Source organism: Oncorhynchus keta, chromosome 26, assembly GCF_023373465.1.
Source record: "Oncorhynchus keta strain PuntledgeMale-10-30-2019 chromosome 26, Oket_V2, whole genome shotgun sequence".
NCBI lineage: Eukaryota > Metazoa > Chordata > Actinopteri > Salmoniformes > Salmonidae > Oncorhynchus > Oncorhynchus keta.
Window position 1 is genome coordinate 21,831,958 of NC_068446.1, and position 18,428 is coordinate 21,850,385.

An 18,428-nucleotide genomic window follows, 5' to 3' on the forward strand; every position below is an offset into this window, starting at 1 on the left:
CTTTCCAAAGATTAGGAGTCATGCTCAGAAGATGTTTTTGTACTGTTTGGGTCAATCTATGTATGTGAACAGACATTTTCAGTGATGAAATATAACAAGTCAAGACACAGATAATCTCTTACTGACTCTCACCCCTCAGCAATCCTGCGCATAGCGATGTCAGAAACTATACCTGACTTCATTGCTCGAGACAATGCCAATCAGAGACTTCACTCCTCACACTGATTGAGTAGTTTAAATGTTATGTTGAGCCCTCTCTTTCTTGTTTTTTTTTGTGCATACCTGTTAAGATTTCTGTACTTTTCCCTCCGTGTAGTTCATTGCATGTTTTAATAATGAAAATAGCAGATGTTAATGCAAGTGTAGCGAAATGCAGTAATAACCAACAAGTAATCTAACTAACAATTCCAAAACTATGGTCTTATACACACAAGTGTAAGGGGATAAAGAATATGTACATAAAGATATATGAATGAGTGATGGTACAGAGCGACATAGGCAAGATACAGTAGATGGTATTGAGTGCAGTATATACATATGAGATGAGTATGTAAACAAAGTGGCATAGTTAAAGTGGCTAGATACATGTATTACATAAGGATGCTGTAGATGATATAGAGTACAGTATATACGTATACATATGAGATGAATAATGTAGGGTATGTAAACATTATATTAGGTAGCATTGTTTAAAGTGGCTAGTGATATATTTTGCATTTCCCATCAATTCCCATTATTAAAGTGGCTGGAGTTGAGTCAGTGTGTTGGCAGCAGCAACTCAATGTTAGTGGTGGCTGTTTAACAGTCTGATGGCCTTGAGATAGAAGCTGTTTTTCAGTCTCTCGGTCCCAGCTTTGATGCACCTGTACTGACCTCGCCTTCTGGATGATAGCGGGGTGAACAGGCAGTGGCTCGGGTGGTTGTTGTCCTTGATGATCTTTATGGCCTTCCTGGAATATGATTCAGGCTGTGATCTCTACCATATGACACACACAACCTGAACCTATTCATACTGTGTGTGTTTCCACTCTCGGAGGTGATTTCAAAAGGAAACAAAGGCACCCTGCACAGACATGTCTTTCCATTAGACAATGTGTCAACCAGCCACCCACCACACAAGCTCTTGGTCAAGGCGCTAGGGTTGATCTACATACCAGCACTGTAGAGCCTCTTGATACTGACTGTCTCTATTGATGGTGTTCTTTTAACAGCAGTCAGTCATACAAGAGTCTCAAAACAACGTTCCTGTTCTAAATGACATATAATTGCATTGCATGAATTATACTGACTCTCCCTCCCATCTCTATCTCTCTCTCGCTATCTATAGGGGCTCCACCAGTTGTACTATGACCCTAACATTGAGAATAAGAACCTGGCCCAGAAGTGGTTGATGCAGGCTCAGGTCTCCCCTCAGGCCTGGCAGTTCTGCTGGGCTCTGCTCAGCCCTGACAAGGTATGAAATGCCCACATGCACTCGCACACATGCAAATACACACACCTACACATAACCCACTCTCTCTCTTCCTAGGTTCCTGAAATCCAGTACTTTGGGGCTAGTGCCCTCCACACTAAGATATCCCGCTACTGGTCTGATATCCCTTCTGACCAGTATGAGACCCTGAAGACGCAACTCTTCTCCCAGATCGCCTGCTTCTCCTCCGGATCCAAGATGGTGGGTAAATGGATGGACAGTTGGATTTATTAGATCAATAAAAATACGAGCGATGCACCGATATTATTATAATTTTGGCCAATACCGATATCAGATATTTTCCTTGCCAAATAACCCGATACCGAAAATCGATTATTTAACATTTTAGCGGTCTTTTAAGCATTCTAGTGCAGTTAAATATTTAAATCACACATGGACGCAGCGGCCTAAGGCACTGCATCTCAGCGCAAGAGGTGTCACTACAGTCCCTGGTTCGAATCCAGGCTGTATCACATCCGGCTGTGATTGGGAGTCCCATAGGGGGGCGCACAATTGGCCCAGCGTCGTCCGGGTTTAACTGACTTGCCGAGTTAAATAAAGCTTACACACCACACTGACCAAAAAGTAATTTTGTTGGCATTTACATATGTCCCCATTACCAGTAAAACCTAATCAAAATCATTTTCATCAAAATTCTTTCACTCACTTGCTGTGCTGTTTCGTTGTTCGTTTGTTCAGTCATTTCATTCTCAACCAGGATTTCTATGGAACGCCGTTTGGGTCTTTGCGTGTCAAAGATACACGTCAAATAAGCATGTTCACTAATCAGGTCCTGAATATGACTGCACGTCACATAATAAATGAACGCGTTCATACATGTTTTACACAGTTATTACACTATCACTCGTATTTTGTATGTCACACAGTATGCTATGATGCTGGTAAAGTTGTCTCGCGCACCTACAGTTCTGGTCATTAAGAAAGCTAGCTAGCTCATGGATGCAAACAATCTATTTCAGTAGCTATCGTTAGCTAGCTAACTATATAGCTAGGTGTCATCTAAAATAACCCTAATTTATAAGAGTTCTTATTTGAATAATGGTGGTCAACCAATCTATGTGAAGCTAGCCACGATAAGGATTAGCCAAAAATAGTAGACTTTGCAGTTAGCCTTCAAAATAAAAGTATGTCATTGACAGTGACGCAAATGAATACAACTAGTAGAGTTATGTCATAATTTAATAGATCATGCTAAATGAGGTTGGAATGTTATATGGAATCAACAAAAGACTAATTTGTCAATTTGACAAATCTGAAATCACACTGGATGTATATATACACTGCTCAAAAAAAATAAAGGGAACACTTAAACAACACAATGTAACTCCAAGTCACACTTCTGTGAAATCAAACTGGCCACTTAGGAAGCAACACTGATTGACAATAGATTTCACATGCTGTTGTGCAAATGGAATAGACAACTATAGGTAATTAGCAAGACGCCCCCAATAAAGGAGTGGTTCTGCAGGTGGTGACCACTTCTCAGTTCCTATGCTTCCTGGCTGATGTTTTGGTCACTTTTGAATGCTGGCGGTGCTTTCACTCTAGTGGTAGCATGAGACGGAGTCTACAACCCACACAAGTGGCTCAGGTAGTGCAGCTCATCCAGGATGGCACATCAATGTGAGCTGTGGCAAGAAGGCTTGCTGTGTCTGTCAGCGTAGTGTCCAGAGCATGGAGGTGCTACCAGGAGACAGGCCAGTACATCAGGAGACGTGGAGGAGGCCGTAGGAGGGCAACAACCCAGCAGCAGGACCGCCAGAGCTCTGCAAAATCACCTCCAGCAGGCCACAAATGTGCATGCCTGCTCAAACGGTCAAAAACAGACTCCATGAGGGTGTTTGAGGGCCCGACGTCCACAGGTGGGGGTTGTGCTTACAGCCCAACACCGTGCAGGACGTTTGGCATTTGCCAGAGAACACCAAGATTGGCAAATTCCAGTTCCTGCAAGAGGAAGGCGTTGATGCTATGGACTGGCCCATCCGTTCCCCAGACCTGAATCCAATTGAGTACATCTGGGACATCATTTCTCGCTCCATCCACCAACGCTACGTTGCACCACAGACTTTCCAGGAGTTGGCGGATGCTTTAGTTCAGGTCTGGGAGGAGATCCCTCAGGAGACCATCCGCCACCTCATCAGGAGCATGCCCAGGCGTTGTAGGGAGGTCAAACAGGCACGTGGAGGCCACACACTACTGAGCCTCATTTTGACTTGTTTTAAGGACATTACATCAAAGTTGGATCAGCCTGTAGTGTGGTTTTCCACTTTAATTTTGAGTGTGACTCCAAATCCAGACCTCCATGGGTTGATAAATTTGATTTCCATTGATCATTTATGTGTGATTTTGTTGTCAGCACATTCAACTATGTAAAGAAAAAAGTATTTAAGAATATTTCATTAATTCAGATCGAGGATGTGTTATTTTAGTGTTCCCTTTATTTTTTGGAGCAGTGTACTTTAGAATTGCATTGGGGGCATACTTATTTCACCATACAGCCTTACCTATGGATAGTGGATCAATGACATGAGTTATCAGTCTACTCAGTGACACCCAGAGAACATTAGCATTGTTAGGTTCTTATTTTTAAGTAAATAAATCGGACACTAGAGAAGCATTAACCAAGTTTAATCATTCCCAAAGGTTCTGTACAGCTGTAATCAGACAGCAAAACATTTTAGACATCACAGTTATATACATCCTACTTAAGACACTCCCTCTCTCCATCCTTAGTTTATGCCCAAGAAAAAGAAGGTAACCAGATACTAACCCTGATTACTCCCTTAAGGGGAACTCACCTCACCCCTCACATCCTGACCTCAACCCCTCCTTCACCTAATCCACAGATAACCATCTGTCTTCCCTATATCAACACATCGCTCTCCTCTCCTCCATCAAACACATTCCAAAGCCTTCTGGGTTGCTACAGATTCTTTATATTCAAGGCTTCGTCTCATTTATTTAACATCTCAATGTTCAAAGTTTAGCCGATTCCAACAGCATCATAGCTCTTATTGCAGGACTCTGAAACAGCTGTGAATTGAGCCACATTTGTCACCCTGTGTATTGAACACTATTCCTGAGGAAAAACAATACTGCGTGTATGTTTTGGAGTCTAACTCTGAGGACGTTGGGAAAATATATATTGGGTTTTGAGTAGACTGTTACCCCATTTCATTCATCTCCAATTCTTAGGTAAAGCTGTACAGTGGAATATGAATGTCAATACACCCAATAGGCTGACTGGGGAGGTGATTTCACACAGTCACAGTCCCGCGTTAAGAGCTACAATGCTAATTTTTGCGTAATCTCTTCACAGCTGTGTTCTGTGGGTGTCACTGAGTAGACTGATACCCCATCTCATTGCTTCCCATTCCAACCTTGTTTAACATTATCTAGTCTAAATGTGGCATGATTCCACCAATTGAAACCGTCTGCATCACTTTCAAAGAGGTACTTTTATTTTGAAGGCAAACCGCAAATTCCACTATTGTGCCTAATCCTAATTGTGGCTGACTTAACAACACATAACCCGGTCAGGTCGAGCCTCACTAGCCAGATGAAGCTAGCTGGCTGCTTATAACGTTAACTTTGGCCAACAGGGTTAAGTAGCTGGTTAGCATTTTATTTTCATGAACTGAAGTTAAATTTCAATAGGCGAACAACAAGTGGCTACCTGCTAATACTTACTCGCAAGGATTCCTAAATCATTGCTAAGAATAGTGAAAATGACTCCAGTTTCTGCGGGTCATTGTTTTCATGGTGGTTGTATTGGTACTAGCTAAGATCCAAGCTAAAGCTAGCTAGCTACCCCCAGAAGATGCTGTCGAAAAATGATTTATTACCAACGCGTTATTGTAAACACACCGTTCAAGGCCGGTGTTTGCAGACATTTTTGTACAGCTTTGACAGTGCGACTGATAATAGTGGTGGTGCTTGGCTTGCACGTGCAAATTCAGAACACACAACATTCTGTAATAGAACTGCGTTATTTGATGTGTCAAATAGTGTTTCTGATGTGTATATTTTTTTGACACCCAAAGGCCCAAACGGCGTTCCATAGTATGTTGTGAAGCTAATAGCAGTGATGCTATTACTGCATAACTCCGGTAGGGCAACATCTGAACAACAGCGCACTTGGTAACGTTAGTATGTACCGGTGCTCGACCAGCCGCGAAAGCCAACATCACCCACGACAGGGAACGGTTGATTGTCAAAGGCAATGGATTTCGCCTTTGAGTTGTCTCGCTGAAATTCTTACTCTTTCAAATGACTGCTCGACTTGTTGACTGCGCGATCCACACTGCAGACATTGTGGGCTAGGTTAGGAATGCTGTGTTGCATGTTTAGCTCAAAGTTTTACGCGGCGTCATTACGTCATGTACCTTATGTAGTAGGTATGCATGTCAACTTTGACATTTTTCACATTGGCGTTAAACTAGACATCGGGCCAATATCAACGGTGGCATTTTTAGCTAATATCATCCGATTCCGATATGTTCACCGATATATCCTACATCCCTAAAAAACACATATAACAGGCGGTAGCTACGTGCCTTTAAAAACCATCAAGCATAAACACAATTGTAAAGTTGTTTACTTACAAGACGTTGTGGTCCTGTTTCCAAGGTGCTAACGCGTCTGTGTGTGGCGCTGGCCTCCTTGGCCCTGAACACCATGCCAGAGGTGTGGCCGGGCGCCGTGCCAGAAATGGTGCGTGTGTTCCAAGAGGAGGGAGGGGGGGTGGATGGCCGGGCCAGATGTCTGGCCCTGCTGGAGCTTCTGACCGTCCTGCCTGAAGAGTTCCAGACCAGCCGCATGCCGCAGTACCGCAAGGGACAGGTGAGGGGGTGCTGGAGACTGAATAGTGCCAATGGGGACAACAAAAAGGTCAGACGGGCACACCAATGCACACACAAAAGGACAAGTGGGGGCTGGGTTAGTATTTCCTGTAACCTTGTGTCTTTCTGTCTGTAGGTGCGAGGTGCTCTGGGTCGTGAGTGGGGGTCAGTGTGTCCACTGCTGCAGCAGCTGCTGCGTCAAGGGGACAGTCCCGGGGCAGTGAAGGCTCGTGTCCTGCGCTGTCTGTCCTCCTGGGTGCTGCTGGACGTCCCTCTCAGTGAGAGTGAAGGACTGGTGGAGGACTGTTTCACTGCTCTACCAGACCCCGAGCTGTTTGATACCGCCGTGGAGGCTATTGTCAACGCCATATCACAACCCGACTCCCAGAGGTGTGTCTGGGCCAGGGGGAGGTTGAGTGGGTGTGTGAGTGGGTGTGTCATCCAGAGTATGTGAGTGGAGCGGAGTGTGCCCAATGGGAATCTTGCCCCGCGCTCCAGTCAAAAGGCTGGAGCGTCGGCCTTCTCGCCTGCTCTAACTTCACTCCAGTAGCGCTCACTTCACGAGCTCAGGGCATGCCAGGCCCAGCATGCATTTGCATCTACTTGTGTTCTGCTATAGCCCCTTGCTTTAGCTACTGTCATGGAGTTAACTAAATATTTCCATAAAGAAACTGACCAAGCACACAGGTGCAAAATCAAGGTGAGTAAGAGAGGGAGTGTGGTGATGTAGTGTCCACAACTAAAGAATCATTGTTGAATCTGAAAAGACATGTATCCCGACTGCATGAAGGTGTACTTACTATGTGCACATGCTAGAAGAAAGGAACGAGGTGGGTAGATAACTGTCTCGTTTTTTTCCCTATTACCTGTACAATAGGCCATAATTGATTTTGGCCCAATAGACCTGGCATATTCCCACGTCCAACGAGCTTTACGTTTTTATTGGATTATTTTGCCTAAAAACGTTTAGGCTTACCTAATACAAGAGAGAGAGAAAACAACTGCGTCTCCCCAGCCTGGCAAAAGTGGCCAAAAGGGTGTTTAGAATTCCCAGTTGCTCTGCGAGTGTGGAGAAGGATGTTCTTCGCTGCTGACTTGCTCACAAGGCACATCACATGAGCATGAAGCCACAGACTAGCCAAACTCATGTTTCAAAGGCACTGAGGTCATTTTTTGTTTAATTCTAAGTAAATCACAGCAGATATGCGCATTTTATAGACTATAATGATTTTAATACAACATAATGTTGTTTAAATGCTGAGCACTTTATGTTCCTACCAGCCTATTATGTCACACTCACAAATGCTTCACAATGTATTTATTTGTAGGCCTTGAAATAATTAAAACAATATAGCCTTCATTTTTGTTCATTCTTAGGCTCCTGACCTATTTAGTCTTTATGATGTTTTAATATGTCATGTAGCCTTTTTTTTATGATCTGGGCTTCTTACATTCACCTTTTAATGTTTATTCAAATACTTTTCATACAAATCCATATGTTTGGTAGGTCCAGGAAGTCACACAAATAATTGTGTGTTGGTTAAATTGTGATTTTAATGAATGGAGTGAATTTGGAGCAGCAGTTTTTTTCCATTGTGAGCGTGGAGTGGTTTTTAGTGGAGGTGTTGGAAAGGACATGTAGTACCGAAGCGATGCGCAAGCTCCGCTTCGTGAGCGGGATTTCCAACCAGAGATGGGAAGGGAGCAAGAAAGACATCCAGGGAGAGATGACAGCCAAGAGGACAGTGCAGGTATGGGAAGGGCTTCTGAGAGAGGGTAGGGGAAATAGGGATGCAGAGAGAAATACAGGCAAGGGAGAGTTGACAGCTGAGGGGAGGATGAAAGGAAATAGGTTTACTGGGGGAGAGAATGGAGGGAGTACATGGAAAGTTGACTGCCAGGAAGGGAGGGGCATTTCTCGGGCTGGTTGGTGTTGCCATGGTTACAAAGCTGGGGAGCGATGTCATCATGCTCCGATTGGCTCCGATGGCAGGCACCCAGTACCCCCTCCCGAGAGACGGGGATGGAAAGAAAGATGAGCAAGGGAGGAAGAGGTGCAACATCCACCCGGCAGGTTAGAGCTATGATTTACTCTGCTGACAGGCCTGTTCTCACACGCACAGCACACATTACTGCTCTGTTCAACTTCTCAAGTCTCCTCATCATGCATGTTGTTTTTATTGATCTATAAGTAAGGCCAGTATGACTGTAGGAGGAATGAATATGAACCTCATATTTCTCAATCATAGTGTCATCCAACCTGAGGCAGAAACACTCAACATTTGATGGTTGTGTACATTTTTGTGTCTGTTTGTCCTTCCTTCCTCTGTCATAACCCTTTTCACCCACTTTCCTCCTACTTAATTACTGGACAGGGGAAATTAGTTGCCTGGCAACAAGACCGGTGGACCAATAGCATCCTCCCAAATGACTTCACTGTAATGTGTTTAAACGGAGGGAAAGGGAGGAAAAGAGGGAGGTGAAATGAGGTGCTTTTAAAAGAAAAATCCACCCAAAACCACTCATTCCTTTTCGTTTACATTGTTAAATAACACTGAGAACAATATTTTTCATTTTGGCATTATAAAAAGGTTGGTAGCAACATGGGAAATCGTTGTGGAAATCTGTTGCTGCTCATGTCGACAACAAAATCTACAGTGCAATTCTCCCTCGATGGGCTAGGTAGCTAGCTAGCAAACAAACAGCTCCACACAATAATAACAAAGACATTATCAGCATGTAAAGTAGCTAGTTGGCTGTAAAATTGCCTAAACAAACTGCACTATCAATTTAGGAGTCTACAATATCAATATGTTCAACCTCCAGATCAATTTGCCTCAGAGTAGAGTCTGACATTCACAATGGCTGATATACTTTTGAGGGGAGAGCATGGGCAACGGGCATGGGTATGTCAATGGGCTGCACGGTGCATTCTGGGCGATTTTGGGACAAGGAACGTTCTCCTTCAAAGAATGAAAGGGAGTCTATTGGGCGCTAGCTCAGAAAACCAATATTAGCACGGATTTCATCAACGAGAAGTAAAACATTACACATCTTTTCCCGATTTATGTATGGTGTAGTTAACTTGCTATCTGTAATATTGTGTAGGTTTGGAATCGTCACATTATGTACTTTCGAGGAAAATAGGCACGTTTCTCGACAAAGTGCAATCGGGAAGGATTCAGACTTCCTTGACTTTTACCACATTTTGTTATGTTACAGCCTTATTCTAAAATTGATTAAATTGTTTTTTCCCCCTCATCAATCTACACTGCGTTTATAGCCTCGAGCCTTCTTTGGTATGACACTACAAGCTTGGCACACCTGTATTTAGGGAGTTTTTCCCAGTCTTCTCTGCAGATTCTCTCAACCTCTGTCAGGTTGGATGGGGAGCATCGCCGCACAGCTATTTTCAGGTCTCTCCAGAGATATTCGATGGGGTTCAAGTCCGGGCTCTGGCTGGACCACTCAAGGACATTCAGAGACTTGTCCCGAAGCCACTCCTGCGTTGTCTGGGCTGTGTGCTTAGGGTTGTTATGTTGGAAGGTGAACCTTCGCCCCAGTCGGAGGTCCTGAGCGCCCTGGAGCAGGATATCCCTGTACTTTGCTCCATTCTTCTTTCCCTCGATCCTGACAAGTCTCCCAGTCCCTGCCGCTGAAAAACATCCCTACAGCATGATGCTGCCACCACCATGCTTCACCATAAGGATGGTGCCAGGTTTCAACCAGATGTGACGCTTGGCATTCAGGCTAAAGAGTTCAATCTTGGTTTCATCAGACCAGAGAATCTTGTTTCTCATGGTCTGAGAGTCCTTTAGGTGCGTTTTGGCAAACTCAAAGCGGGCTGTCATGTGCCTTTTACTGGGGAGTGGCTTCCATCTGGCCACTCTACCATAAAGGCCTGATTTGGTGGAGTGCTGCAGAGATGGTTGTCCTTCTGGAAGGTTCTCCAATCTCTACAGAGGAACTCTGGAGCTCTGTCAATGACCATCAGATTCTTGATCACATCCCTGACCAAGACCCTTCTCCCCCGATTGCTCAGTTTGGCCATGTGGCCAGCTTTAGTAAGAGTTTTGGTGGTTCCGAACTTCTTCCATTTAAGAATGATGGCGGCTACTGTGTTTTTAGGGACCTTCAAAGCTGCAGAAATGTTTTGGTACACGATCCTGTCTCGGAGCTCTACGGACAATTCCTTGGACCTCATGGCTTGGTTTTTGCTCAGACATGCACTGTCAACTATGGGACCTTACATAGACGTGTGTGCTTTTTCTAAATAATTTCCAATCAATTGAGTTTACCACAGGTGGACTCCAAGTTGTAGAAACATCTCAAGGATGATCAATGGAAACAGGTTGCACCTGAGCTCAATTTGAGTCTCATAGCAAAGGGCCTGAATACTTACAGTTGAAGTCAGACGTTTACATACACCTTAGCCAAATACATTTAAACTCAGTTTTTCACAATTCCTGAATTTAATCCTTGTAAAAATTCCCTGTCTTAGGACAGTTAGGATCACCACTTTATTTTAAGAATGTGAAATGTCAGAATAATGATTTATTACAGCCTTTCATCACATTCCCAGTGGGTCAGAAGTTTACTGTTTTGGGTAGCCTTCCACAAGCTTCCCACAATGAGTTGGGTGAATTTTGGCCCATTCCTTCTGACAGAGCTGGTGTAACTGAGTCAGTTAACTTGGTCTCCTTGCTTGCACATGCTTTTTCAGTTCAGCCCACAATTTTTCGAGAAGTTTGAGGTCAGAGCTTTGTGATGGCCACTTCAATACCTTAACCTTGTTGTCCTTGCATGCTTAGGGGTCATTGTCCATTTGGAAGACCCATTTGCGACCAAGCTTTAACTTCCTGTCTGATGTCTTGAGTAGAGGTCGACCGATTCTGATTTTTCAACGCCGATACCGATTTATTGGAGTACCAAAAAATCCGATACCGATTTTCTTATTTTTTATTTTTTTTAATAGATTTTTATTTATTATTTTAATTTATTTAAAAGAATATATATAATAATAATAATAATAATAATAATAATAATAATAATAATGACAATTACTACAATACTGAATGAACACTAATTTTAACTTGATATAATCACTCCACAAAAGCCACAGCCCTTGCAGAGCAAGAGGGACAACTACTCCAAGTCTCAGAGCGAGTGACGACACTGATTTGAAACACTATTAGCGCTCACCCTGCTCAGTCAGTGCCGACCATCGCTCAGTCAGACTGCTCTATCAAATATCAAATCATAGACTTAATTATATAACATAATAACATACAGAAATACGAGCTTTAGGTCATTATGGTCGAATCCGGAAACGATCTTTCAGTGAAATACGGAACTGTTCCGTATTTTATCTAACGGGTGGCATCCATAAGTCTAAATATTCATAATGTCATAATTACGTAAAATTCTGGCAAATTAGTTTGGCCCAAACTGTTGCATATACCCTGACTCTGCGTGCAATGAACGCAAGAGAAGTGACACAATTTCACCTGGTTAATATTGCCTGCTAACTTCTTGACGCTACCCATCCCTGTAGCGGGATCATTTTCGTCAGCAACCACTGAATAGCATAGCACAACAGTCAAATAATATTACTAACAAATATTCATATTCATGAAATCACAAGTGCAATATTGCGAAACACAGCTTAGCCTTTTGTTAATCACCCTGTCGTCTCAGATTTGGAAATTATGCTTTACAGCGAAAGCAATCCAAGCGTTTAAGTTTATCGATAGACCAGCATAGCATTATGTACACTTAGCATCAGGACGCTTGGTCACAAATCAGAAAAGCAATCAAATTAACCGTGTACCTTTTTGATCTTCGGATGTTTTCACTGACGAGACTCCCAGTTAGACAGCAAATGTTCCTTTTGTTCCATAAAGATTATTTTTATACCCAAAATACCAACGTTTGTTTGTCGCGTTATGTTCAGAAATCCACAGGAAAGAGCGGTCACCACAACATAGACGTATATTCCAAATAAAATCTAAAATGTCCACAGAAACATGTCAAACGTTTTTTATAATCAATCTTCAGGTTGTTTTTTAAATGTATATTCGATAATATATCAACCGAGTGTGTAGCTTTTTCCGTAACAGCGGGAGGAACAATGGCGGCTTTACTGAATTGAGCACAAACTCACTCTGAGAGCCCCCACCTCTCCACTTGTGATCCTTCATGCTCATTTTTCAAAATAAAATCCTGAAACTGTCTAAAGAGCGTTGACACCTTAGGGAAGCCAGAGAAAAAGGTATCTGGTTGATATCCCTTTAGATGGAGGCTAGACATTTCTATCCGAATCTGTCAATTATATGCATATTCTAGCATCTGGTCCTGAGAAATAGTCCGTTTACTTTGGGAATGTTATTTTTCCAAACATAAAAATAGTGCCCCCGAGCTTCAAGAGGCTAACCTGGATTTCTTTTAGCTAAATTTGCAGGTTTAAAAATATATACTTCTGTGTATTGATTTTAAGAAAGGCATTGATGTTTATGGTTAGGTACAGTCATGCAATGACTGTGCTTTTTTTCGCAAATGTCTTTGCTCGGAAGTCTTTGTTAGGAAGAAATAGTCTTCACACAGTTTGCAATGAGCTAGGCAGCCCAAACTGCTGCATATACCCTGACTCTGTTTCAAGATAAGTGACACAATTTTCCTAGTTAAAAGAAATTCATGTTAGCAGGCAATATTAACTAATTAATTATGTGAAGATTGATAGTTTTTTATAAGATAAGTTTAATGCTAGCTAGCAACTTACCGTGGCTTCTTACTGCATTTGCGTAACAGCGTAATCAGGTGGTTCGAGCGTTGGACTAGTTAACCGTAAGATTGCAAGATTGAATCCCCGAGCTGACAAGGTAAAAATCTGTTAACCCACCGTTCCATGACCGTCATTGAAAATAAGAATGTGTTCTTAACTGACTTGCCTAGTTAAAAAGGTGTAAAAAAAAAAATGTTGATTGGTGTCCAAAAATCCAGATTTCCGATTGTTATGAAACTTGATATCAGCCCTAATTAATCGACCATTCCAATTAATCGGTCGACCTGTAATCCACAGGTCCACCTCCAAATTACTCAAATTATGTCAATTAGCTTATCAGAAGTTTCTAAAGCTGTTTAAAGGCACAGTCAACTTAGTGTATGTAAACTTCTGAGCCACTGGAATTGTGATACAGTGAATTATAAGTGAAATAATCTATCTGTAAACAATTGATGGAAAAATTACTTGTGTCATGCACAAAGTAGATGTCCTAACCGATTTGCCAAAACTATAGATTGTCAACAAGAAATTTGTGGTTTGGTTAAAAAACGCATTTTAATGACTCCAACCTAAGTGTATGTAAACTTCCGACTTCAACTGTATGTAAATAAGGTATTTATTTTATTTTTATCTAATTTGCAAACATTCTAAAATCCTGTTTTCATTTAGTCTTTATGGTATATTCTAAGTAGATAAGGGGAAAATATTTATATTTATAATCCATTTTAGAATAAGGCTGTAATATAACAAAATGTAGAAAAGGGGTTTGAATATTTTCCGAATGCACTGTATAGGCTACTTTAGGATATATCATGGAAATAGCTTTTGATTTCTGTGTGAAAATGTTATGGGAGTTTCTCCAGTGGTTTTATTGGTAGGTCTACATTATGCTCAGATATCCACAATAGCCTATTGGCTACTGTCTAAAAGTTCACTACAAACACTCGCTGGAAGTTCCACAAAATTCTCACCATGTTCAATTTCCACTCACAGGACCTCAAATTCGCTCAGTTACCCCATAAAATTATTGGAAACATTGATACACACTCACACTCTTTAATGCACAGTCACTCAAATACTCATTACCCCCTGAATAACATGCGTACACACACAGGGCTGTGTTGGTCTTGGAATTTTGGCTAACGGTAATTGGCTAGCCAAATGACCGCAGTCTCTAATAACCGTTTTGAATAGCAACCCATTTAATTTTTTTTTACCCACATTTTCTCCTTTCCTCGGCTTCTGACAGCATGTGCTGCCATAGAAATAGAATACATGGAATGGGCGCCCCGTTCAAGTAAATGATGGCATAGTGGTTGGACTGCCATACATTGCTAGTGTACCCATAGGAGCAAAGCTGGAAGTAAAAGCAGGAAATGTACCCGTAAATATGTACTGCGATTTGATGATTCAACTCAAGCACGTAATAACACCTTTTATTGGGATCGATTTCCCTGTTTGTGGGTGTTTGAAGGACCTACATTTATAAGTGCCATTGCATTGAGCACAGCCATTACACTTGTCATTTCCATCCAGTAGGGGTGCAAATAGACGTTGTTCAGGAATATCTTGGGGTGGTAAATCAGAGTTTACCAATTGGTCTCTGAGATTTCTGCCCCGCTAGAATACGACCAAGGGAAGGTCCGAAAACACATTACCGAGACTACATTACCGAGACTATCGTCGGATTTTAGGATGTGCCAATGTACTTATAAATGTAGATACTTCAAACACCCACAAACAGGGAAATCGATCCCAATAAAAGGTGTTATTACGTGCTCCACTAAGGCAGTTATTTATCTTATAACTTGTCCTTGTGGTAAAAATTATGTAGGTAAAACAGAGCGCGAATTAAAAGTACGTATCTCAGAGTATCGTAGCACCATTAGTTGTAAAAACTTTACTTATCCAGTTGCGGCCCACTTCTCGATTTCGTCTCTGCGTTATATTGGCATCGAACATGTCACCCTCCCTAGGAGAGGGGGTGACCTTGATAATTTATTGTTAAAACGAGAGGCTGCCTGGATCTTTAATTTAAAGACCCTTGCGCCCTTCGGTCTCAACGTAGACTTTGATCTTAAGCCATTCTTGTGATTATTGTGACTCTGCCATTGTAATTGTTTGTAAACTTGTGTAGTCAAATGAATCTATGATCGTATACTATCCATTTGTTGTTTGTATGCTGTTCTTTGTATGACATTTTAATATTTGATTATTAACCAATGATATTAGGCCATTCTTGGCCATGATTACAGACACCTGTGTCTTTTGACACTATATAAACAAGTCATCCCGCAGTGTTTGATTATACCCTGATGAAGACCGCTTGGCTGTCGAAACGTTGGTATTACATTTTTGCATCTGAGCTCCAAGAGTGTGCGGCTCTCTTTTTATTTTCAAGTGGTGGCTGTTTAACAGTCTGATGGCCTTGAGATAGAAGCTGATTTCAGTCTCTCGGTCCCTGCTTTGATGCACCTGTACTAACCTCACCTTCTGGATGATAGCAGGGTGAACAGGCAGTGGCTCGGGTGGTTGTTGTCCTTGGTGATCTTTATGGCCTTCCTGTGACATCTGGTGGTGTAGGTGTCCTGGAGGGCAGGTAGTTTTCCCCCTGTGATGCGTTGTGCAGACCTCTGTACCCTCTGGAGAGCCTTACGGTTGTGGTGCGGAGCAGTTGCCGTACCAGTCTGTGATACAGCCAGACAAGATACTCTTGATTGTGCATCTGTAAAAGTTTGAGTGCTTTTGGTGACAAGCCAAATTTCTTCAACCTCCTGATGTTGAAGAGGCGCTGCTGCGCCTTCTTCACGACGCTGCCTGTGGGTGAACCAATTCAGTTTGTCCGTGATGTGTATGCAGTACCCTCTCCACTACTGTCCCGTTGATGTGGATAGGGGGCTGCTCCCTCTGCTGTTTCCTGAAGTCCACGATCATCTCCTTTGTTTTGTTGACATGGAGTGTGAGGATATTTTCTTCACACCACACTCTGAGGGCCCTCACCACCTCCCTGTAGGCAGTCTCGTTGTTGGTAATCAAGCCTACCACTGTAGTGTCGTCTACAAACTTTGATTGAGGCGTGAATGGCCACACAGTCGTGGGTGAACAGAGAGTACAGGAGAGGGCTCAGAACGCACCATTGTGGGGCCCCAGTGTTGAGGATCAGCGGGGTGGAGATGTTGTTACTTACCCTCACCACCTGGGGGCGGCCCGTCAGGAAGTCCAGTACCCAGTTGCACAGGGTGGGGTCAAGACCCAGGGTCTCGAGCTTGATGACAAGTTTGGAGGGTCCTATGGTGCTAAATGCTGAGCTGTAGTCAATGAACAGCATTCTCACATAGGTATTCCTCTTGTCCAGATGGGTTAGGGCAGTGTGGTTGCGATTGCGTCGTCTGTGGACCTATTGGGGCGGTAAGCAAATTGGAGTGGGTCTAGGGTGTCAGGTAGGGTAGAGGTGATATGGTCCTTGACTAGTCTCTCAAAGCACTTCATGATGACAGGTAGTCGTTTAGCTCAGTTACCTAAGCTTTCTTGGGATCAGGAACAATGGTGGCCCTCTTGAAGCATGTGGGAACAGCAGACTGGGATAGGGATTGATTGAATATGTCCGTAAACACACCAGCCAGCTGGTCTGCGCATGCTCTGAGGACGTGGCTGGGGATGCCGTCTGTTTTACTCACTTCGGCTGCAGTGAAGGAGAGTCCGCAGGTTTTGGTAGCGGGCCGTGTCAGTGGCACTGTATTGTCCTCAAAGCGAGCAAAGAAGTTGTTTAGTGTGTCTGGGAGCAAGACATCCTGGTCAGCGACGGGGCTGGTTTTCTTTTTGTTATCTGTGATTGACTGTAGACCCTGCCACATACCTCTTGTGTCTGAACCATTGAATTGCGACTCTACTTTGTCTCTATACTGACTCGTAGCTTGTTTGATTGCCTTGCGGAGAGAATAGCTACATTGTATTCGTTCATGTTTCCAGTAACCTTGCCCTGGTTAAAAGCAGTGGTTCGTGCTTTCAGTTTGGCTCGAATGCTGCCACCAATCCACGGATTCTGGTTTGGGAATGTTTTAGTTGTTGCTGTGGGTACGGCATCGCCGATGCACTTGCTAATAAACTCGCTCAGCGAATCAGCGTATTCATCAATGTTGTTTACCCCAGTCCTCAGCAGTCTAATCCCTGTACCTTTTGCAGAATATCAGTCTGTCCCTGACGTTTTTCCTGGAGAGAAGTGGCTTCTTTGCTGCCCTTCTTGACACCAGGCCATCCTACAAAAGTCTTCACCTCACTGTGTGTGCAGATGCACTCACACCTACCTGCTACCATTCCTGAGCAAGCTCTGTACTACTGGTGGTGCCCCGATCCCGCAGCTGAGTCAACTTTTGGAGACAGTCCTGGCTCTTGCTGGACTTTCTTGGGTGCCCTGAAGCAGCCTTCACAACAATTGAACCGCTCTCCTCTAAGTTTTTGATGATCCGATAAATGGTTGATGTAGGTGCAATCTTACTGGCAGGAATATCCTTGCCTGTGAAGCCCTTTTTGTGCAAAGCAATGATGACGGCACTTGTTTCCTTGCAGGTTACCATGATTAACAAAGGAAGAACAATGATTCCAAGTGGAGGTTGACTGATTAATTGTAATGGCCGATTAATTAGGGCCGATTTTCAAGTATTCATAACAATTGGAAATAAGTATTTGGACACCGATTTGGACAATTTTTATTTTTTTAAATATATATTTTTAAACCTTTTATTTAACTAGGCAAGTCAGTTAAGAACACATTCATATTTTCAATGACAGCCTAGGAACGGTGGGTTAACTGCCTTGTTCAGGGGCAGAATGACAGATTTTTACCTTGTCAGCTCGGGGATTTGTTTTCGCAACCTTCCGGTTACTAGTCCAACGCTCTAACCACCTGCCTTACATTGCACTCCACAAGGAGCCTACTACCTGTTACGTGAGGGCAGCAAGAAACCAAGGTTAAGTTGCTAGCTAGCATTAAACTTATTAAAAAAAACAATCAATCTTCACATAATCACTAGTTAACTACACATGGCTGATGATATTACTAGTTTATCTAGCGTGTCCTGCGTTGCATATAATCGATACCTGTTAATTTCTCATCGAATCACAGCCTACTTCGCCAAACGGGTGATGATTTAGCGCTGTTGTCGCACCAAACCTGACCATCAATATCAATGTCTTTCTTTAAAATCAATACACAAGTATGGATTTTTAAACCTGCATATTTAGTTAATATTGCCTGCTAACATGAATTTCTTATAATTAGGTAAATTGTGTCACTTCTCTTGCAACAGAGTCGGGG

General features: G+C 42.8%; 1 protein-coding gene across 7 annotated transcripts in view; it reads left to right on the forward strand.

Annotated features, from left to right (window-relative positions):
• The window catches only part of LOC118359092 (importin-13-like), a 56,141-nt gene that overhangs the window by 20,999 nt on the left and 16,714 nt on the right, over positions 1–18,428 (forward strand). For all 7 annotated transcript variants that reach the window (XM_035737328.2, XM_035737330.2, XM_035737331.2 and 4 more), the window contains 4 exons: positions 1,328–1,453; positions 1,529–1,672; positions 6,122–6,334; positions 6,470–6,723. In XM_035737328.2, the coding sequence (XP_035593221.1) occupies positions 1,328–1,453; positions 1,529–1,672; positions 6,122–6,334; positions 6,470–6,723 (737 nt within the window). The remainder of the gene's footprint in view (positions 1–1,327; positions 1,454–1,528; positions 1,673–6,121; positions 6,335–6,469; positions 6,724–18,428) is intronic.